The sequence below is a fragment of the Maylandia zebra genome, linkage group LG5 (genome assembly GCF_041146795.1).
Source record: "Maylandia zebra isolate NMK-2024a linkage group LG5, Mzebra_GT3a, whole genome shotgun sequence".
Taxonomy (NCBI): domain Eukaryota; kingdom Metazoa; phylum Chordata; class Actinopteri; order Cichliformes; family Cichlidae; genus Maylandia; species Maylandia zebra.
In genome coordinates this window covers 34,989,715-35,012,744 of record NC_135171.1, presented here as the reverse complement: position 1 = coordinate 35,012,744, position 23,030 = coordinate 34,989,715, and the positions used below count along the sequence as shown (strand labels likewise).

The following is a 23,030-nucleotide window of genomic DNA, read 5'->3' as shown; positions in this document are numbered from 1 at the left end:
AATAGCAGCATGATATTCTTGCTGGAAAGGATAATTTTTTTAATCAAATTTATGTGCACGTTATTAACAGTAGAGTGGGAGTGAATTGGTGTAACTAGAGATTACACTAAAATTACTTAAACATGACCAGACTTCAAGAAATTCAGTTATATAAAATAAAGCCACGTGAAGTTCCGCCCCACAGCACTCCACTTTTATTCTTTTTAAATTAAATGAAGAAGCAAAACAACGTCTATTCATGACTCTATCTTTAAGCCCTAGATGAGCATTCCCACAATAATCATCCTCATCACTGTATATATATATATAGTAGTGGTATAGCAGGTTGTGGAAAGTCTTCTTAGTATGTTCCCTCTTATTAGCATAGTATAATTTTTGTTGTAAGTAGATGATTATAGCCACTGCTTATCAACTTACTAAACACTTTCTTGATACATTTATTAATTATTTTTCTTTCATTTTCTTTAGCCTGTCAATTTTTCCTACACTCCAAGTATGTGTTTTCAGATTTCCGACTTTCTCCAACTACCTGTCTAAAAGTCAAAGACAGTAAAATAGATATAAAAAGCTATAAATCCTCAGATTTGGGAAGCTGGAATCAGCGCTAATGTGAAATCTGGATCAGGTTAGGGGTCCTGTCATTACATTGACATCAGGTTGGACTGATATCTTCTCTGTTATGCATTGTTTTTTCACATATCAAAATGTTTCATATGCTATCAAACATTTTTTTATTTGAGGCCCTGTCAGATAATTCTTCTAGGTAATGGGAACCACAGACACGCATTGTTTTCACTATAAATTAAATCAATGGTTCATTATTGGGCTCCATGTAAAGTGGCCAAGGAAAATCAGCTAAAAGATTTATTGTTCTTTTTATTTGTTTGTTTGTTTGTTTGTTTGTTGTTATCTTTGACTGTCTAAATTCTACATCAGGACTCTGTGTTTGCTGACTTGTATTGACATTTATTAAATGTCTGCAATCAGAACTAGAGCATGAAATGGTAAAGTGAGTCACTTTATTATTTCATTTTCACAATAAATGTTAGTAACGTTAAAGCTATTTAAATGAAATAACTGTGTATAACTGTGTGTTCTACAGCAGCGGTCCCCAACCCCCGGGCCTCGGACCGGTACCGGTCCATAAGTCGTTTGGTACCGGGCCGCGAGAGTTGAGGCTCAGGTGTGAAATGTATGGTTTTCTGGGTTTTTATCGGTTTTCAGCGTTATTTTGTTATCGTTTTTATCGTTTACTCGGTTTTCCTTGGTCTTTTCACGTGTGTTATGAATAAATTTTCTTTTTTTCGGTACCGGTACTAGTTTTATTTTGTTGTATTTATCCCCGACACCTTAAAGGCCGGTCCATGAAAATATTGTCGGGCATAAACCAGTCTGTGGCGCAAAAAAGGTTGGGGACCGCTGTTCTACAGCATAATTGCTGTATTGAACTATGATTTTTAAAATGAAATGCTCTTCAGATGTTGCAGTCTGTTGCTGTAGAATATGAGAGATTAGTAAGAAGTAGGGTTTCTGTCAGTGTGGAAAGTAGTACAAAGCTGGATCAAGATATTTGATCAAGAAGGGTCAAAGGGGGGTCATTTTATTCTGACCTGCAAAGAAGAGGAGATAAGATTGATATTGGACTGAGGATGATGTAAAGTCATAAGGACAAAGGAGGGTGTCCAGAACTGAGATACTGACTTGGAGAAATAGCGGTGCTGTTTGTGACCTGCATGATCACATGGTCACAAACACACCAGCCAAGTGTCAATAAGTTAAGTAACTCTGCTTTTTTATTGATCACTTTGGGCATGACAGTGTGTGTTTTAAGAATGAACAAAATGTGTATGTGCACCATCATTAAGGCTGTTCTGTTTGCTTCCACACTTTGGGGGCAAAAATGTTATACCTTTGTGTTATTAATATTTTTGCACCTTGGTGTAATTTATTTCTTAGCTTATACATACTACCATTAATACAAACAGACAAGTATCATGACTGTTGTGCCAATTGGGTTCTTAAAAAAATCTTATTAAGCCTTGATCTATGGGGTAGGTGGGTCTTTGAAAAAAACAGTTAGACACTGTTAGATCTATTACGCAGAATGGATATTTCATGGCAAGTCAAGATTTTCTTTGGAGAAAAGAAAAGGCCGTTCTTCGGGAAATGTGTTACTTCCAGGTCCTCACAAAAGAGAATTAATGGTACTGTTGTTCTTAGACATCTACTTAAAAAGATAAATAAGCTGATTTTTTTTCTAAAACTTGATAAATTCATTACTATAGAACTATACCACTTGTCTTTTTTATATTATGATGTCCCCCCACTCCCCCACCTCCCAAGCAGTGGTGGTCAGTAGGTTTTTTGGATCAGTGTCATCCGCTTTAAGAGGATTTTCTAAAGTATGTTCGTAGTAGAGTACTAGATGTTGCCGCATTTGGGGAGAAGAGAGGCTCAGCTTTTCCTTTGGTGTTCACATGTTGAAATGAAAACCTAGAATGGCAGAACAACAAAAGGGTGCATTGTGCATTAGCCTTGAATCCCATTTGACCTCATTAACCCTGCTTGTCATCCTAAACCACAGACGGTGACAGACTCCTTTGATGAAGCCTGTCAGGATGAATTAGAAACAACACTGATTTTGCATTTTCGTCATTAATCGCAGCCGTAACAAAGACTGACACTCAGACCCTTCTTTGAGGCGATTCTATCAACACATGGCACACATGGCAAGTCTCTCTCTCTCTCTCTCTGTGTGTGTGTGTGTGTGTGTGTGTGTGTGTGTGTGTGTGTGTGTGTGTGTGTGTGTGTGTGTGTGTGTGTGTGTGTGTGTGTGTGAGGGCACTCGTTTCGAGTGGAAATGAGGTGACTGATCCTGGAGCTTATGTGCTATGTTGGCAATATCCAGGAGAGCATCTATAAACGAATACACACAAATTGAGCACGTAATAAACTCAGCTGAGTGCTGATAAAGAGCGCGCGCATAGATTTACCAACTGGGGCGCGCTTGTTTTCAGCACCATGGAGAGCAACACCTCCTCAACAAGAAAGAAGACACATGGCAGAAATGCAAGAATTTCATTTTCTGCGCTGCTTGAAAACGGCACGTATCTAGTTGCCCCGGTACATCCCTCTGTTTCGGTTGATTATCGAAATCCTTATGATGTCATTTCTGTTGGAAAAGTGAAGCTGTATCTAACAACACTTGTTTTGTTTTGTTTTTGTTGGAAAAGAGGACAAATAAGATTCAATTGAAGATTAGAACGAGGACTTTGCTTTCCTCTATGATTTTCTTTTTTTGCATTTGTGTTGGAGGTGAATCGCATACATTTTGGATTCGTGCCCTTTATGTTATTTTTGCTAAAAGGGAACTGGCAGGCGTGCTGATTTGTTGTCATTCCCACGTGATAAAGATAATAACGGGTTCGCACGAGCTCACAGCGTAAGAATAAAACTTGGATCTAACAGGTGTGGATCTGATTTCATCAAGTGTTTTCGGCTCGCCACACAAGGGTGGGTGCTCGACATTAAGTGTCAAGTTAATTTCCGATTGGGCGGGTGGTGGACGTATGTCAGACATATGCGCGCTGTGGGTGGGTGTCGGCGTGTTTGGAAAAAAAAAGCCAGAGGGGAGTGCAGCGCTTCAGCGTGTGGATAGGCAGAGATAGGTGATGGTTGGAGGAGCTGTAACTGGCGTCGGCCTCAACTCTCCAAAGCTGTAAGCTTTGGCTGGGAGTGGCGTGGCGCACCCTGCTCCTCCAGACTGAAAACCACCTGTATGGATGACCAGACCTCCAGCGTGATCCTTCCGCACGCGTCAGCGGGACACAGGGGACGCAACGAGTCTGACAACCGGGGTTATGCCGAGGAGAAGGGCGTCATGACGGTGGAAAACATGCTGGAGGAGTCCGCCGTGCTCTCAGCGCCTCACCTGTCGGTGGACAGATATGAGCGCAGTCGCCAGGGATGCTGCGAGAGGGTGGTCATCAACATTTCTGGTTTACGTTTCGAGACGCAACTGAAAACTTTCAGCCAGTTCCCAGACACGCTATTGGGGGACCCGAGGAAAAGGATGCGCTACTTTGACCCACTGAGAAACGAGTACTTTTTCGACAGGAACAGACCAAGCTTTGATGCCATCCTCTACTACTACCAGTCAGGAGGGCGCATACGGAGACCTGTTAACGTTCCCATTGATATTTTCTCAGAGGAGATCAGGTTTTACCAACTCGGTGAGGAGGCCATGGAGAAATTCCGCGAGGATGAAGGGTTTATAAAAGAAGAGGAGCGCATCCTCCCCAAAAATGATTTCCAGAAGCAGGTTTGGCTTTTGTTTGAGTACCCTGAAAGCTCTGGGCCAGCAAGAGGGATAGCCATCGTTTCAGTGCTTGTTATTTTAATTTCAATTGTTATTTTCTGTATGGAGACTCTGCCGGAATTCCGGGATGACAGAGACCAAGCCACAGTGGCACCCGCAGTTAATGGCACTGCTCCCTTCACGTCAAGTCCATTCACAGACCCTTTCTTTGTCATCGAAACGTTGTGCATTATATGGTTTTCTTTCGAGTTGCTGGTCAGGTTTTTTGCCTGTCCCAGCAAAACTACCTTTTCCAAAAACATAATGAATATCATTGATATCGTCGCCATAATCCCCTACTTTATCACTCTGGGGACAGAGCTGGCCGAGAGGCAAACCAACGGCGGTCAGCAGGCGATGTCCCTCGCCATCCTGAGGGTGATAAGATTGGTGAGGGTCTTTCGTATTTTTAAGCTCTCCCGACACTCAAAAGGACTTCAGATTTTGGGACAGACCCTCAAGGCCAGCATGAGGGAGCTTGGCTTGCTCATATTTTTTCTTTTTATCGGAGTTATTCTCTTCTCCAGTGCAGTTTACTTTGCAGAAGCAGACGACCCCACTTCAAGTTTCTCCAGCATACCAGATGCGTTTTGGTGGGCAGTTGTCACCATGACCACAGTTGGTTATGGGGACATGCATCCGGTCACTATTGGTGGTAAAATAGTGGGCTCTCTGTGCGCAATAGCAGGCGTGCTAACCATTGCCTTACCCGTGCCAGTGATTGTGTCCAACTTCAACTACTTTTACCACAGAGAGACTGATGGAGAGGAGTACCCACAGTATCACACTACAGGTAGCTGTGAGCACCTCCCCTCAGAGGAGCTGAGGAGGTCGTGCAGCTCCTCATCTCTCAGCAAGTCAGAGTACATGGTGATAGAGGAGGGCATCAACAGTGCGTTCAAACAACCCAACTTCACCACCGAAAACAACCAGAACTGCGTGAACATCAAAAAGATCTTCACGGACGTGTAAATGAACCCCGCCATGGATCATTTATGAAGCATGATGAGACAGTACCTATAATATTTTTATATAGCCACTCGTAACGTGTCAGTCCATATCTGTGGATGAAAGCTGTAAACTTCTGTTTTAACAAGGTATTAATCTTTATTTTATTTGCACCAAAGCAAATGGAAACGATACAAAAATACTTCAGTGAAGATTTTTCTGTTTTCAGTGTTTCTCCGTGATCAACAAGTATTAACCTGAGCAAAAAAAGGAAAAAAAATCACGCACAGAAAAGTGTTTGCTTCAAATCAGAGGAAATAATAACAATAAATTTAAAAAAAAGCTTGTTAAAACAGACATTTTTCAGCGTATAAAGCCACACGATGCCTACATATCTTGATGTTATAATGCGACCGTTGTTGGTGTTCATGACTGGGATAGACGTGTAGCATATAGTCTTCTACTGAATCTACCCACCAGTCCAAAAACGACGTCTTGTGCTTCGTGGAAATCAATAGACTATGGTAATTTATATAGCCCAATGCCTGTTTCGGTTATATTTAATATCATAACCTGTCCACATGTTGTTCGGATTATTATTCAGGTAATAAAAACGCAGAGTGCTGTTAATGGAAACGCTTATCATAAAATATGAGTTGAGCTTTTCGTACAGTGTATTTTAATCCAGAACTGCCTATATAGCCTATATTGAATAAAACTCAAATGAACTGACTCAGGTCCCACCTGTCACTCGTATATTCTTTAGAATAAATGTGCTGCATCTTAGCAAACTTTGTCCAAAGCGAGCAGGAGGAGCATGAAAACAAGAAAACTGTGAATAATTGTGTGATTGAGGTCATGTGCGCAGTGATGACAGAATGGATAAAGGGAGGTAGAACGCGCGGCGCATCGCCGCCTTCCGCTTGTTGAACCGCCTTGTGATGCAGTCTCCATGGCTACGGTGGTTTCCTGGGTAACCCCCTCTCATACTTCCGTGGCATTTTGTTGCATCTTCACAAACTGTTGTTTTGCTTTCTTGTCCTTGGAGGGGAAAATGGTGCATATTATTTTGGGTTGGGTTTGGCGATTCATCGCTTCCCTTAAAGATGGTTAAGGCAGAATCAACCAAGCAGCAGTATTACTGTAACTATTTAGGGAAAATGAAGCCCACAGCTTCAGATTACATGAACACAATGAAAGGCTACAGTCTCACTGTATTACTGAATGCTGCTCTCTTTTTCAGATGTAAAAGCGCCATTATGTGAGCTGGCACACCAACGGATGTCAGCTGCCTTTCATCTCCCACCTGCAGAACTGTGCACGTGAGCTTTTTGGTACAGTGTAGCTAAACAGAAAGCAAAACTCCAGTCAGTCCAACAATTCGTTACAGAGTAGCATTTTCTCTAATAATACATGAGTGTTTGCATCATAAATGAGAAGTTTACAAAAGTTCAGTTACAAAAGTTCAATTATGACTTTGCTTCTGTTAATTTTAGAGCTGAGTTGTAGTTCTTTTCATATAGATTCACTTGTTGATCATTTTCTATATTAAATGATTAATGATTTAATCTTTAGAATAGCATAACTAAAATGTGACACCTTAACATTTAAAGGCCGATTTTTTTTAGCAAAGGTATGAAAAATATATAGATTGGCTAAACAATCTTCTCATAAAAATTTAACATCTAATTATTTTTATTTGGAGGATCTGGAGCTCTCTCAGTATCATGTAATTGGCATCTTTAAGTACTGGGACATCACACTAAAAGTCACCATTTTCATCAAGTGCGTCATGTATCATTAAGTACTTCACTTGTTTTTAAGGCCTCTGAACAGTCTGTGGAGTCATGCTTGATTTCAAAATTGATGCGTGGTGTGGAACCTTGATAGACGAAATAGACCTGTAAATAGCTCAGTACTGCCCTCTAGTGGCTCAGTACAATTGTTGCTTTCAGGCAGGGCTTAAACATTGAACTTGGAAGATAGTCTTGAGGGGTGAATATGTGGTATATGGTGCCTTTATACACATTTAAAGATTTGTCAAATAGTCAGTGTGTTCTTTTGACCAACTTGTATGTAATATTGTCCTCTCACAGCATTTTTAACTATTTTAAAAAAATCCAAAAAACCTTTTGAACGTTTTGTATCTGTGACTGGTTTTGATTGTGGGTTTTAAGCCCCAGTACCCTTACAAAATCTTAAACGAGTCTATTTATGTTTATGTTTACTGGAGACTTATGGAAGTTTGTCATAAGAGACTTTGATCTATCAGATGAAGAACCGATCCCAAAAAAGAAGTAACTTCATTAAAGGTTTAAATTTATGGTGCCTTTTTCCTCTGTGAATGAAATAAGAAGCAGTAAAAAATCACTTTATTAGGTGGCTGACAGCACGTATCTGGAATTTAAATGCAGAGCCACTATTTTAAGAAGATTAAATGTTTTTGCTAACATTTTTAGAAACATTAATATTCAGTTATATATATTTATGACTGATTACAGGGGTGTTATTTCCATTTTTCCATACACTAGCATAACATAATAAATTTAAAGGTTTAATCATCTTTTGTATAAAGTCAACACTAAGACCTCAAGGCTATATTCACATCATCTTGTCAACAGACATTGAAAATGATAGGCCTTATAAAATTAGACTTTATGGTAAGAACAATAATTTATTGTCATTGAAGAAATTTATTGCCTTCATGTTATCTGCAAACTCTTTTTGTGGTAAAGTGAGGAAGAACCACTTATAAGTACTTTGTATGTGCATCTATGGATTATATTCAATCTGTGGAAGATAAAAATATTATTTTTCCTGAAGACAAAATTGTGAATCTAGCAATGATTATTGTTATTTTTACTATTGTTACACGTGCACCGCTGAGGAAGATACAGTGTCTTGTCCTAGAACCAGCAAATGTGACTATCTAGGATTTGTCGTGCAGGTCAGGAAACTACTTTAAAATCCAGAGGCGTCTAGTGTGACCCATAATTCTCATGTTTCCCATGAGACAAAGAGAATTACAGTTTGCAAGCTAGAGCTAGGGAAAAAAAGGAAAAAACTTTGCACAAGCACTAAAAAGGACACCAAGGTTGCTTGAAATTGACTTTGCAGTATGCTATCCTGTTTCCGGACTGTTGCTTTTAAAGCCATATCTTGTGTTCCCAGTGCAGCATTGAAACAAATAAACAAAATGATGAAACATTAACCAAGAAAAAGCAAAGGGATGTAACAATAGCCTTGTGAAATGCCTTTCAGAAAGGTTGCTATGATTATATCATGAAATTGATATATTCCTGCTTGTAATGTTTTCTAAAGGGATCTACAAAAGTATTTCTTTGTAATGGTGTTATCACAGAATTGACTGAGACCGCCTGGGTATCATAAAATTTGATCCATGTTAACAAGTTAATTTCTCTTCAAAGCTGTTGTTAGAGATTTCACAGAAACACAAGCACAAATGTGTAACAAAGGTGAACCTAACATCTGAAAAGGTACAGAAACCTACAGATGACTTAAAGTCACCTTAAACATACTTTAAAGTAAGGTGGCTTGGTTTAACCATTAGACACTTCTTTGCTGAGTTTTCTGTTTTCTCAGTTCTGCAGACAAGACACCATGTGTCCTGCAGCTCCAGGTGCATTGCCTCAGAACTGCTGAGTGGTTTTGTACTTTCTCTTTCCCCCTTCTTTAATGTATTTTTAACCAGGAGAAAATGAAACGATGCTTGTGATTTACCCACTACCATTAATCATCTACAAAGCTCGACAGCTGTGCTTGCAAGATACATCTCCAGTACAACATATCTTCTATTCATTTTTTGGTTTTGTGAAAGGTAAGAACGACATTAGAGATTATCTTATTAGGAGATCGGTGTTGTTATGCTCTAAATTGATAAAACACTGGATTGTTCATTTCTGCATTTAGAGCTAAGAATATAGCAACATGACAACAAATACATAAAGATTAACATGTCAACCTATTTATTTACAATTCAGGACCTTTTTCAATACATGTCGTACTTTTGTACTTTTTACTTAAATGAAATGTAAATGTAAAAAAAAAAAAAAAGCCAAATATGCAAACACAAAATCTTGTTCTGTATCGTTGTATCTTCTTTTTCTATTCACTGCAGACCAAGAATTAAAATCCAAATAATTACTCATCCTTAATGTACACTTATGGCTTTGATATATGTGCCAAGTTGTGTCACTTCTCCTCTGTGGATGTCCATGTGGTTGGAATGAGCATGCTGGAGTACTCCACAGCTGTAAGACAGTGAGAGCTGGTATACCTCACTGCACTCAGTAGTGGGATCTTGGTCATTAGAAAAAAAGAAAGCACTGGGGAGGGGAAGGTGCATACACTTGAGCTTACATGCATAGTACACAAACACACACAGACAGAAAATCGCAGACAGCTCCACGGCTGGTTCTCTCCGACTCTGCTGCTGCAGGCGGATTCAAAGATGTAAATCCAGGATTGTGTTCAGTTCTGGGTGGGGGGTTTGGAGGAGACCTGTTTGGAGCTTTCCCTTTTCTCTCATCTCTTTGCTGCCCTCATCATGCCAACATTCTCCACATGAGAGGAGTCATGCCTCACAGCAGCGTGCTACCTCTGATGATACCCAGCATGCCAACATGGGGAGTGTCTGCCAGGAGAGCTGCCTCATGTCATCCTTGAACTTTATAGAAGCACCCAGATGAGAAATGGCGGTGTCCGGTACAATTACTCATAGCACTGGACATTTTCCTTCCTGCGCTGATGATATGTTTTTTATAGTACGGTATTTGCCCTAAAACTGTAACTCAGTGTTGCCAAAAATAGAAACTATGAGACATATTGCCATTGTTTCTCTCGGTGCCATTCATCCATCTGCTCTTTTGAGAACACATAATGGCACTCTGGGGGCTATTCATAAAGTTCACTCTTCTGCATCAAGACTCAGTGTTCAGAGCTTTCAGTGAGACAAGGAAAAGCCCAGAAAGCATATTAGAGAAAGCATACGTATATCCATCCCCCCACAGGCCACACAGAAAGCTAGGAGTCAAAGTACTGTAGTGTAATGTAGGGTACTGCACCATATGCTGTAAAACATGCACCAGATGTGAAAGTGTGAAACAGGAAAGATGGAAAATACAGACTTCACACTTTTCCTAAACACATTTATATTTAACTAATCCACCTGACTGCAAGCGGATAAAATGTGCTTTGTCATCATGCTGTAACTTTACCTGAAATATCTTGTTGGCACCAAAAATGCTGTAGTGATGTCACAGTCCAAATCCTCCCTCTGCTGCCCCTAGAAATGGTTTCTGTAGCAACCGTAGGAGGCTGTGCAAACGATTCACCCAGCTACAGCGACAATGCTGACTTGGGACAATTTCTTCTGGTATTGATACTATTTCTAGGATTGTCCTTATCTCAACATATCTATGATGAATTAGATCAACAAAGAATAGTCACGTCTGAGTGAGGTTCGAAGTTTGAAGCACTGTGACCCTGGAAACTGTGCAGCCCTGACTCACCGCTCAGGTGTCCTGTGACTCAGAGTGGCTGCTGCATCCCTCAGCAGCATTGTCGACTGCAGACCAGACTCCTGCTTAAGGCAGGGGCACATGTTTTGGTTCACTTGCAAAAAAAAACCAGGGCATTGCATCATCAGTGACATAGTAGCTGTCACTGTAAATCCCACACATCTGATAATGGTCACCTGTGCTGCACTTTTTGTCAAGCACTGGAAGTCAGACATTAATACACATGTTTTTTAAAAAGCAAATTCTTTCATGCACCGTTTCAACTTTTACAAAAAGGATGCAAAACCTCACTTTAGCAAAATATTCAAGGGTGGATAACAAAGTAATGACTTTGATTTACAGAGCCTTCCTGTGCATGTAAAAGAAAGCTTACATTTACTGACATAAAGTTTTATTTTTACCCTCTTACCCCGATACACAGAGTATCTTATTTCTTCTCTGACCTTGGTGTAATATAACCTAGTGCTCCTGCAAGCTCTTACCTTGACTTAAATTTCACTTTGTCATACAGAAGCATTGTATAATGCAACATCAGAGTATCCTGCAACAGTGACACTGACTCACTCATTTACTGACTCATAGACCTTCCTTTCAGCAGCAGGGTGGCTTACAGAACTGAATGGAGTCAAAATGTTTTGGGCAGTTTACTGCTGTCATTTCTTTTTTTTTCTTTCTTTTTTTTTTGCCTGTCCCATTTGGTTCTTTAGCCGTCAGAATTGTTGTCTGGAGACCAACAAGGATACCCAGTGGATTTACTTTGCCAAATGGATCATCACGGCCTTGCCGTATTGGTCCATTTGATCGACCTTTGTTGTTATTATTTATTTTATTTTATTTTCAGTTGTTACAGACGGGACAGACATGACTGAGGGATGGGAAGGGGAGAAAGAAAGATGAAGGAAAAGAAAAACAGAAGGGAAGAGGGACAGTGAGAAAGGGCACTTAAAAAGAGAAAGAAGAGAAAAACACACACAGACACAATCATGCATTCCCACCCTCATGCACACATATACAAATACTCAGCACTCACCCAATGTAGGGATAGACATACATGGACACTCTACACACAATCACACTCCCCAAACAAACTCTATACCCCGGGTCCAGGTACCCTTGCCGCTGGAGGGGGAAACGGCACCTAGACCCAGGAGATGTTACCCTTTCCCCCGGGGTGGAGGCAAGCAGACCACCCCAGGCTCCGCAGCAGCAGGGAGGCCCCGAATCCCAGATCCCAATCGGATGGCCAACACCTCCTCCCAGCCCCCCCGCCCCAATGGCCAGCAGAGAACAGGGGTGTGTGAAGACCCCAACCTCCCTCCTCTCGCTCATGTGTAGTGTTGCGTCGTGTTGTTCTAAGGTGCATTTAAAACACGGGAGAGCATGGTGCTGCTGCCAGAGAGCAGAAGGTGTTAGCACGGCCCCTCCCGAGAATCCTCAATGTCTACATGGATTTAAAATTGAGAGGTGGGCACTGGTGCTAGAGGTGGGGTTAAATACACAGACCGTCCACTGGACACCGTTAACGTGCCCACCCTCAAGGCCCTATATGTATGTGTTATGAGAGTGTCAGTAATGTGTATGTCTAAGTTGTGGAATAAAATTGAGGGACAGGTGGCCAGAAGGGGCCAGAGGGGGGGGGATGCCTCCCCTGCACCCTGGTGACACACCCGCACCCCAAGGCCCTACTTGTGTGGGTGGGTGTGTTGGAGCGGGAAGAGGGAGGCAGCCGGGGATGTGGAGGAAAAGAAGGGAGGAGCAAGATGCCCCTACCTGGGGCCAACTCCCCCGCTGACCCCAGTAGGCACGCCTGTCCTTCGGCACCCACCAAGGCAAGGGAGCCCAGGCCCATACAGACCGGGGCCTACGGCATCAGGACCGTACTGCTGTCATTTCTGCAGGTGTTCTTGTGTATGCAAAATGATGCATGTACTAACTTTTGTCTTGCATGACAGAAACATAACTCATGCAGTATACATGCTTTGTTACGTTACAAACTTCTACAGGTAATCTACAAGCCTGTAAGTTTTGAGAAATTAACTTGTGTAGTGGCCGTATGTGCATATTTCTGAGATCTGGCTAAGAGTGCTGGAGCTTGGCAGTATACCGCAGTGGGCCAGTGTCCTTGTCTCTCTCCTGTTGTCTGGCTCTTTTCCAGCATCTGCCCTCTTCCTGCTGGGCCTCAATCTGACGAGCATGACTCTCTCCTTCCCTCCCTTTTTCTTCTCCTCCCTCTCTTTACAGAGTCCTCCGTCCTCCCTATCCTCCCTTTCTCCATTTCTACCTCAGATGTACTGTTAGCTCCAGGGGACACTAAGGACAAAAGGGGCTATATTGCTTTATAGCCATGTACCATAGCCACTTATTTATTGTGTCCACATTCCTGGTCCCATATTTGTATGTGTAACCTGCCTCTTTTGCAGGGCAACTCAGTTCCTGAGCAGCAATGCTGAAATGACTCATCTCCCAGAGGGCCAAATAAATTGAGTCTCACTGAAGATGCACTGGAAAAATGTCTTTAGCAGCAAAATTGTTGGACTGCCCTATAGCCCAAGGAGTGAAAAGAATCAGGAGAAAATTCACAAAATATATAGGATAAGATTTAGTGCAAGGTTCTTGTTCTAGGAGTCTTGTTGATGATTTTGCATGACAGAATTTGTTAATGAGGAATTACACAGGAGAGTGTTGCATCATCATATCTGGAAGCAGAAAATCTGTGTTAATGCAGCAGAAAATCCAAACATGAATGCGATATGCAGCCTCCTGTTTTCTATCTTTTTTTTTTACGGCTTACGGCCATACCACCCTGAACACGCCCGATCTCGTCTGTTCTCCTGTTTTCTATCTTATCACATTATGTTGGTTATTATGGAGCTTGTAATAGGCAGGCCAGGGTTTTGAAGAGATCCATGGTGGACCCTATGTTTAAAACCTTGTTCCTGTGTGTGTCTGTGTGTGTGCTGGAAACCTGTGGCTGCTGCAATGCAGTATGAAGGAGTAAGGCGGCATCACAGACCTCCAGCATCAATAAAAAGACCACTGCACTCCAGGGACTGTACCGGCTAAATGGCAGTACCAATTGCTACACTGTAAGCTCACTTTTGTGTCACCTGGAAACACTAAATACAGCTAATCCTCCAGTGATTTTCCAGTATTTCTGAAGCTACGTACCTTTCTTAAAAAAACATTACAAACATTAAAAAACATTTTTTGTAGGTATATATTTTTTGTTGGTGTACACATATATATATATATATATATATACAAATGTGTATATATATATATATATATATATATATATATATATATATATACAAATGTATATATACATATTGGTCCTCTAATCCATCAGTGAGAATGACCCTTCAGTCTCTCAGTTCTCAGGTTTATTTTCTCTTCTGCATGTCAGTGAGCCAAAAAAAACATCTGATGGAGATGCTGAAATCAATACCTCTTGGTAACAAATTCATTCTTGACACCCTCGCCTGCCAACTTATACAACCAGCCAGCCATTTGAACATCCCCATATGATTAAGGCACACAGAGCATTTAGAGTGTAGACAACCTTCACTTTTTAATTTAAGAAAAACACCTAATAGTAAGAAAATGAGTTTCAAAGACAGCATTTGCAGTCTTTCTAACAGGCCCCCAGCTCATAAATAATGACCATGCTGTCATAACTAACCTGGGAAAGCCATTATGAGATACAGAGAGGTATCAGCTTGTGTGGCAGCAGGAAGGCATGCAGACAGACAGCAGGGAAGAGGTTGGGAGCCATGATGGTCTCGGGGTCTGGCAGGACAAGCCTTGGCAGAGTCAGGTCTCACACAAATCATCCTGCTGTCTGCCCCACTGCCTGTTTCTCCTGAATCACCTCCCTCCCTTGCTCATCCAAGGGAATCCCACTGACCTTTGGCTTCTGAGGAGGTCACTTCTGGCCACGGCGCTTTCATTCCCAGCTCCAGTATTGATTCCCAGCTCAGGTATCAGAATCAGAATCAGAATCAGAATCAGAAAGGGGTTTATTGCCAAATGTTGAGCAGGTTTACAACATTAGGAAATTGCTGCGGTGCTTCAGTGCAAACATAGTGTCATAAATAGCACTTAAATAGACATGAAAAAATAAAAGTAGGGATAAGAATTAAAAGTGCTACGTAGAAAGATATGTGCATGAGCTATACATGAGATATATACATGAGAATAAGAATTAAGAGTGCTACGTTGAAAGATATATACATGAGTGCAGGTGGTGATCAGTGCCAATCATGGAATGATGCAGTGAACACAGCGTAGGGTCATGTGTTAGTAGCGGGAACAGTCATATGGTTATTGTTCATGTGTCCAACAGCAGAGGGGAAGAAACTGTTCTTATGGCGAGAGGTTCTGGTGCAAATGGACCGGAGCCTCCTGCCTGAGGGGAGCAGGTCAAACAGACTGTGTCCAGGGTGAGAAGGGTCAGCTGAGATCCGAGCTGCACGCCGCAATTTCCTGGAGGTGTACAGGTCCTGCAGAGATGGGAGTCTGCAGCCAATCACCTTCTCAGCAGAGCGCACAACACGCTGCAGTCTCTGTTTGTCCCTGATAGTGGCTCCAGCGTACCACACGGTGATGGAGGAGGTGAGGATGGACTCGATGATTGCAGTGTAGAACTGCATCATCGTCCGTGTTGGCAGGTTGAATTTCTTCAGCTGCCTCAGGAAGTACATCCTCTGCTGGGCTTTCTTAATGACGGAGGTGATGGTGGGCTCCCACTTCAGGTCCTGAGTGATGGTGGTACCCAGGAAGCGGAATGAGTCCACAGAGGTGATGGGGGTGTCAGTCAGGATGATGGGGGGGAGTGGAGCTGTGTGCTTCCTGAAGTCCACAATAATCTCCACTGTCTTCTGGGCATTCAGCACCAGGTTGTTGTGGCTGCACCAGGACACCAGACGTTCAACCTCCCTCCTGTAGGCAGACTCATCCCCGTCCGAGATGAGTCCAATAATGGTGCTGTCATCTGCAAACTTGATTAGCTTGACAGACTGGTGGGTGGAGGTGCAGCAGTTGGTGTACAGGGAGAAGAGCAGAGGAGAAAGAACACAGCCCTGAGGGGAGCCGGTGCTGATGGTCCGGGAGTCCGAGACATTCTTTCCCAGCCTCACATGCTGCTTCCTGTCCGTCAGGAAGTCAGTGATCCACCGGCAGATGGGATCAGGCACATTCATCTGGGAAAGCTTGTCTCGGAGATGGTCTGGAAGGATGGTGTTGAAGGCAGAGCTGAAGTCCACAAACAGGATCCTGGCGTAGGTTCCTGGGGAGTCCAGATGCTGCAGGATCAAGTGTAGGGCCATGTTGATGGCGTCGTCTACAGACCTGTTGGCTCTATATGCAAACTGCAGGGGGTCCAGGAGGGGGGCCGTGAGGGTAGTGATCATCAATAGTGATGAAAGGACAGAGTTTGTTCTTTATTCTGAATATAGCAAGGGGCAATGATGGAGGATTTGCTCTATTTTAGTCCCTCTGTTCTATCTATTATTCATGAATTGTGTTGCCAGGAAAGACTGCGAGTGTAACTGCCATGAACAGGCATTAAAAAAGAAGTAAAGCTGTTATTACTTCCACTATACTAATAACGCACAAGAGAACAAAGATTATCAAAAAAGCTCCTCCCACAAGCATTTATGTTGTTTCTGCAATAACAGTCATGCATGAACATGCTCACATATTTCCTAAAACAGTAGCCACAGGTTGATATATCAGCTTTTTATCAAATGCCTGAAAACTTCTCGAAGATAAACTAAATATGCAGAAATGAAATTTTTTTTTTTTACTCTTAATTTTGCCATTGCAATTTGAGAAGATCGCATCTTTTAACCATCAGCTGAATAGTGGTGGAGCTGCGTACCCCTTTAAATTGCCCATACTGCAGATAAGGTGAGCGCTAAGCTATAGTGCAGATGGGGAGCGCGTTTTTCCGCCCTTGCCTTTCTCCATCACCAGCCCGTCTCTTGGTATGCATAGCAATGCCTGACTGCAGGTTTGACTAAGCTTTATATACCAGTCCTGCGGCCGAAGCTGACAACAGAGATATTTTGCCCAGAAAGTTTTTTTTTCTTCATGTAAAAATCTCTCGCCTCCCACCGTGCTGACACCATGCAGGGGCCATAAAGGCCACTTTACATGTGTGTTCACGTGTGTGCGTGGGTCTCCTGCTCAGTGAAATTGCATAATCTTCTAGCCCACTACGTAGGGCGGTTCTTTCACGCATGTCGTTTCAAGTCAGTGTCTGAGGAGGCTGCTCTGCTCACCATGTAGGCTATTAGGAGATTCTCAGAACTGTCTCTGCATTAGATACTGGGATGCACTGCCTGAGCATGTCTGCATCTCAGTCTGGAATCTGGTGGAGATGCTAATTTATGCCTAAATTATAAATAAAAATGTAAATTGACTGTCTGACGCATGCATAGATTAACTCTTCTGAGCAACCAAATTATTTTCACACGCCTTCAAATTATTAAATCGTGGTAATAAGATTATATTTTTAAGCTCCCTTCCTCCCCCGCGCCTCGCCTTGTCCCCCCCTTTGCAGATGTTGCCTTTCTGAGCACCTTATGGGGACTATTTACCTTTGAGGCTGTCTGCAGCCATCAGCTCGTCACACAGTCATACATGCTTGGAGGAGAACAGTGGTGGAAGATTTTTTCTGCTGATCCCAGCACCTTTGGTTATTAAGGAAAGCACCAGCACCTCCTTGATCGGTTCCCTCCTCCTTTTTTTTCTTCCTTTCTTTTTTCTTTTTCTTTTTTTTTTTGCCAATCGCCATCCCACGACAGCGTACCCGGAGGAAAGGAGTCGGGGAGGGGAAAGCGAGGACACACCCGCACATACTGTACCCGGTGTACACGGCAAGGATGCCGCAGACAACATGAGGTGAATATCATCGACTGTCCCAAATTGGAAATTCATTTTATACCTGCACTGGAATCAGATCGCCCGGTGAGCGCAGCTGGTTATTCACTTCCCTAATACCAGCGTCCAGCAGGAGCATCAAATCACATCCAGATGGGAAAAAAGATGTCTGCACGTATGTATGAAATTAAAGCAGCTTTACCTATCATTTCCATTTCCATTAAATGTGAACACGAGTCGTAGCATTTTGTAGTTGGCGGAATGATTTGCGCTGCAGCAGAAGAATGTATAGTGACCAGTAAACCTGTAGTTATGTATTTGCTGTGTGTGTCATAAGCGTTATTATTTTATTTTATAAAACTGTGCTCCTACTTTGTGAGTGGAGATGATGCAGAGGAGAGATACAGTTTTTTCTCTTGGAACCTTTTTCCTTCTATGGATAAATTATTTATAGATGTTTTTGAATATTTCAGTAACAGGCACCATTTCAAGACTAAAATGCTCCATCAAAACTAGACTGAAGTCATGTCTATGTTGCAGCTGTGTATTGCATTTGTTTGGCACAACAGTGAATCTTAAGCATGTCACATACATTGGTGTTTAGACTGCAGTGGTTTTCGATGATATTCTAGACAGGAAGCTGTCTGTATGAATTTGGTGTCTGCTGCATTGCCATATTCATGCTTGGCTTCACTAGAAAAGGTATTCCCATTCATTTCAACACATATTGTTCATTGCAGCAGATTAGTGTCCTAATTTATGAGCTCCTGTAAGTGTTATTTGCCCCTTAGCCCCTGCATTTACCTGCATTGAAGTAATTTATATGCAAGGCGGGTTGCTTATTTACATATTAATTTTCCAAAGTCAAGAGCAGGAGCGACATCCTCAAGTTTCCACTTGTTCATTTTAGCTCTGACAGTTTTCTCATGACAGTCTAACTTTACATAATTTCATATCGGATCTTATGACAGTTTTTAGAGGGTGGCTTCATTTTCTTCTATTTTGAGTTGTTTGATCTTCAGGCTTACGCAAACTCCTTACATCTCTGCACTAAACGTAAAAAGTATTGAGTGCTGAATCATGTCTCAGGTTTACCTGACCTTGCTGTCTGTCTTTGCTTTCTCTGTTCTATATGCAGTCAGATCCTAGGTGACATCCTGTGGCCGTCAGGTCTTTACAGTGTTGAGCCCCCTCCCTCTCCTGGCCTCCGCCTGCAGTTCTTCAGGCTGCAGGACCCAGACTCACTGAAAAGTGCAGGCCTCCTCCCCCCGCAGAATGACTGTTGCCACAGCCGACCCCTCTGACGAGGCGGCGGCGCACCCGGGTCACCCGCAGGACTACGACCCAGAGGCTGACCATGAGTGTTGTGAGAGGGTGGTCATCAACATCTCAGGGCTGCGCTTTGAGACACAACTTAAAACGCTCTCCCAATTTCCAGAGACTCTGCTGGGGGACCCCAAAAAAAGGATGCGGTACTTTGACCCACTAAGGAACGAATACTTTTTCGACAGAAATCGACCCAGCTTTGATGCCATATTGTATTATTACCAATCAGGAGGCCGACTAAGAAGGCCAGTCAATGTCACCGTAGATATTTTCTCAGAGGAGATTCGCTTTTATGAGCTGGGTGAGGAGGCAATTGAGATGTTCAGAGAAGACGAGGGTTTTATCAAGGAGGAGGAGCGCCCTCTTCCTGACAACGAGTTTCAGAGACAAGTATGGCTACTGTTTGAGTACCCAGAGAGCTCAGGTCCTGCAAGGATTATTGCCATAATCTCTGTCATGGTCATCCTCATATCTATAGTCAGCTTCTGCTTGGAGACACTGCCCATTTTCCGTAATGATGAAGAGGAAATGCATAAGTCTCAAGCAGAAGTCTTTTCGCCTGAGACCAACACCACAATCATCAGCTACACAGCCACTTACTTCACTGACCCCTTCTTTATCCTAGAGACTCTTTGCATTATATGGTTCTCCTTTGAGTTTCTAGTGCGCTTCTTTGCCTGCCCCAGCAAAGCAGGATTTTTTGGTAATATAATGAACATTATTGATATTGTTGCCATCATCCCTTACTTCATCACTCTTGGCACAGAGCTAGCAGACAGACCAGAGGATGGTCAAGCAGGTCAGCAAGCCATGTCTTTAGCCATTCTCAGGGTCATCCGCTTGGTGCGAGTCTTCAGAATATTTAAGCTCTCTCGTCACTCTAAGGGGCTTCAGATTTTGGGTCAGACCCTGAAAGCCAGCATGAGAGAGCTTGGCCTCCTCATTTTTTTCCTCTTCATAGGAGTCATCCTATTCTCAAGCGCTGTCTACTTTGCTGAAGCAGATGAGCCAGAGTCACAGTTTGAAAGCATCCCAGATGCGTTTTGGTGGGCTGTGGTCTCAATGACAACAGTCGGCTACGGTGATATGGTCCCAACCACGATTGGTGGCAAGATTGTGGGCTCCCTCTGTGCCATTGCAGGTGTGCTGACCATTGCCTTGCCCGTGCCTGTCATTGTGTCAAATTTTAACTACTTCTATCACCGTGAGACTGAAGGTGAAGAACAGGCGCAGTATCTGCAGGTCAACGTGACCAAAGCTGATTCAGCGGAGGAGCTGAAAAAGAGTCGGAGTGGCTCCACCATCAGTAAATCGGACTATATGGAGATCCAGGAGGCTGTGAACAACAGCAACGAGGACTTTCAGGAGGAGAACCTAAAGACAGCCAACTGCACGCTGGCCAACACAAACTATGTAAACATCACCAAAATGCTTACAGATGTGTAGTCATCTTATATTTTCCTCCCTGTCACAGTGGGAAATGTGGAGCTGAGCATCTGGGTGGGACAGGCATACATCCTCCCATCTTATGTGTGCTGAAAATATCAAGGCAATAGAATTCATGCTGTTGATGATTGACTGAAAAATATTGCAAATACCATTCACTTCTTCTACGCCCATCCTGTCTTCACTCGTCACAGCTTGTCCTTAAAACTCCTCATTAATGAGTGGAAATTGAAAATTTAGCATTTCTGCATGGAGTTGGCTTTTTTCTGTGTGACTGTTTTGAAAAGTAAATGATAAGACCTACAAATTTCCCGCTCACAGTAGTAGTGCACAAAAAGAAAGTGGAGAAAACACAGTGAGAAAAGAATCGCTTTCAAAATGAAAAAAAAAAAAAGTCACACAAGTCCCGCTTAAGTCCCCTGTCCCTTGATCCCTCATTTCCCAAGGCACACTGCTCTGCCATGCGCTTCTGAAGAGCCCTACTTGTGCGCTACATATGCTGCTTCCTGGAGCCAGTGAAACAAAACTGTCCTATGCTACACTATTTAGAGATAAAAAGGACGTGCGAGCATAAAGCAAGCCCAGTCCAGCGCTGGCACGGCCTGTGGGTGACTTGTGACGAGGTTGGTGGTTAAGTACACCACATAATTTCAAGGATGAATGACAGCCATCAGCACTAAGCTCATGGTTTGACACCTTTGTTCCCAGTAGACATCAGTATCTGATGAATGACTGAGAATGGCCTTGAATTTTCACTGCTTTGGTCTTACATGTACTGTACGTATTGCAATGCAAGCTTTCTCCCTCCATTCACCCAAACTGGTCTTACTGCAGAGCTTTGAGGACAACTTGAATGTTTCTTCTTGTTTTGTTTGTTTTCCACAGTTTCACACATAAAGTACTTATTCATATATAGATGGGTAGACTAACTGTGACTTATCTGATAGCCAGTAGGTAGGTGCTGTTATTAGTAAACGTAGTCAGTAGATAATTGCATGACATTTTTATCTGACTGAGAAATTTCCACTTGTTTCTCGACTGCCACTTGCTTCATCACACCACTGTATATTTGTTTGCACACTGCCTTCTGTACAAATCCACACTTTTAAAAGGATGCCTGCAGGTAGCTGTTACAAGAACCTAAAACTCTATGTCAGAGGATTTCTTAAGAAATAATCATAAAGCCAAATCCTACATGTAACAGGATATGGTATCCTTGTCAATATTAACATTCCACGTAGAAGTCATTACCAATTAACTTTTGCCAGGTCGCTGTAAACTGAGCTACGAGCTGTGATTTTGAGCGTTAACTCACACCCTAGTTTTGGACATTTATCGCAATTGCAGATGTGATAGACTTGCAGTGGTGTTTTTTCTCACAGGTTTGTCACATGATCACGTACTCACAATCAAAATACTAACTTTTAAGGACTAGTGTATAGAAAAATGCTTCCCCCAAACTGCCTTGTATCTGGGTTTACGCTACTCTCCTAGTGTTGCATGACCTCAGAAACATTCCTAGCATGTGTTTAAGCTCAAAGAAGAAGCCTCTAAGACAAAAAGAGTATAATTATTACAATAGACATATTTATTTCTTATGTATAAAACAGTAAATGTATACAGACAAAACACACACATATATATAATGCTCATATACTTTTATGAGAATTAAAAAAAAACCTAAAATATCAAACTTTTAAGAGAAAGCAAGAGTCTTTCCACAATGTGCAGATCATTGCCATGTTTTTTTTTTTTTAAATGATAATTATGAACACTGTTGTTCACCTGTGTCGGAGCCTGTCTGGAGTGCCAAAGACACACTTCCACTAGCCATTTTCTTTGCTGGTGAGTTCTCAGCAAACCTGATACACGTCCTGGATTTAGACACTAGACGTTTGCTTCACTTTATACAAAACTGCCTTTTGTGAAGTAGTTGTTGAAAGACGCAGTGTGGTACTGAACTGTGTCATCCCTAACCAGAATCTTTTCTCAGAAAGCCTTTATTGACATTAAATTGGCCAGAATCTAAATAGAGTCTGGCTGTCCGCTGAAAACACTCTGATGACAGAAGCACAATCTGTCTTTAAAAGTTACCATCAAATGTGAATTAGGTTCTGATTCTTGTTTTCAGGTAAGATTTTCCACTGTTTGCTCAACACTGCCAAGGTAACAGTCAAAGGCAGTAACATCAATATGGGAAGTGATAATTAGCAGTAGTGTAGCAGATACTGTCTAACCCAAGGGTCCTCGGACTTCATATCCGAGTCTCTTGCCTTTCTACATCTTTTCACGGATGTCTTCTGTAATTAGAAAGGTGATGGATTAGGAGGAGGTCTGTAGCAAGAACTGTCTTGATGAATTCTGTCATGTCAGGATGTACATCTTTATTCTAAGGGTTTCATTCTGCTCACTGCAGTTTCAAACTGCAGGAGCAAAGTGATTTAACAACATCGCTGCCAATATGTGCTCGTCCAACTGCCTGACCCGAGGCTTCTGACATCCTCTCTTTGTCCAAATCTGTTTTTCTG

At 42.3% G+C, this 23,030-nt stretch overlaps 2 protein-coding genes across 3 annotated transcripts; both read left to right on the top strand.

Annotated features, from left to right (window-relative positions):
- The first annotated feature begins 3,435 nt into the window (after positions 1 to 3,435).
- On the top strand, positions 3,436 to 9,398 carry kcna3a (potassium voltage-gated channel, shaker-related subfamily, member 3a). Its single transcript, XM_004547575.3, has one exon. The coding sequence runs from the start codon at positions 3,779 to 3,781 to the stop codon at positions 5,327 to 5,329; it is 1,551 nt and encodes a 516-aa protein (XP_004547632.1). The 5' UTR covers positions 3,436 to 3,778; the 3' UTR covers positions 5,330 to 9,398.
- Positions 9,399 to 17,159: 7,761 nt separating this feature from the next.
- On the top strand, positions 17,160 to 22,672 carry LOC101467763 (potassium voltage-gated channel subfamily A member 2). 2 transcript variants are annotated; one of them, XM_004547574.3, is made up of 2 exons: positions 17,160 to 17,751; positions 18,869 to 22,672. In XM_004547574.3, exon 2 carries the CDS (start codon positions 19,006 to 19,008, stop codon positions 20,500 to 20,502), a length of 1,497 nt encoding a protein of 498 aa, XP_004547631.1. In that variant the 5' UTR covers positions 17,160 to 17,751; positions 18,869 to 19,005; the 3' UTR covers positions 20,503 to 22,672. The 2 variants fall into 2 exon arrangements, with proteins under 2 accessions (XP_004547631.1, XP_004547630.1); XM_004547573.3 differs by having other exon boundaries at positions 17,160 to 17,905.
- The last annotated feature ends 358 nt before the right edge of the window (positions 22,673 to 23,030 follow it).

What these genes read in the sequence shown, in the direction of transcription:
- kcna3a (XM_004547575.3), top strand. Translation starts at nt 3,779, where the DNA reads ATGGATGACCAGACCTCCAGCGTGATCCTTCCGCACGCGTCAGCGGGA.
- LOC101467763 (XM_004547574.3), top strand. Translation starts at nt 19,006, where the DNA reads ATGACTGTTGCCACAGCCGACCCCTCTGACGAGGCGGCGGCGCACCCG.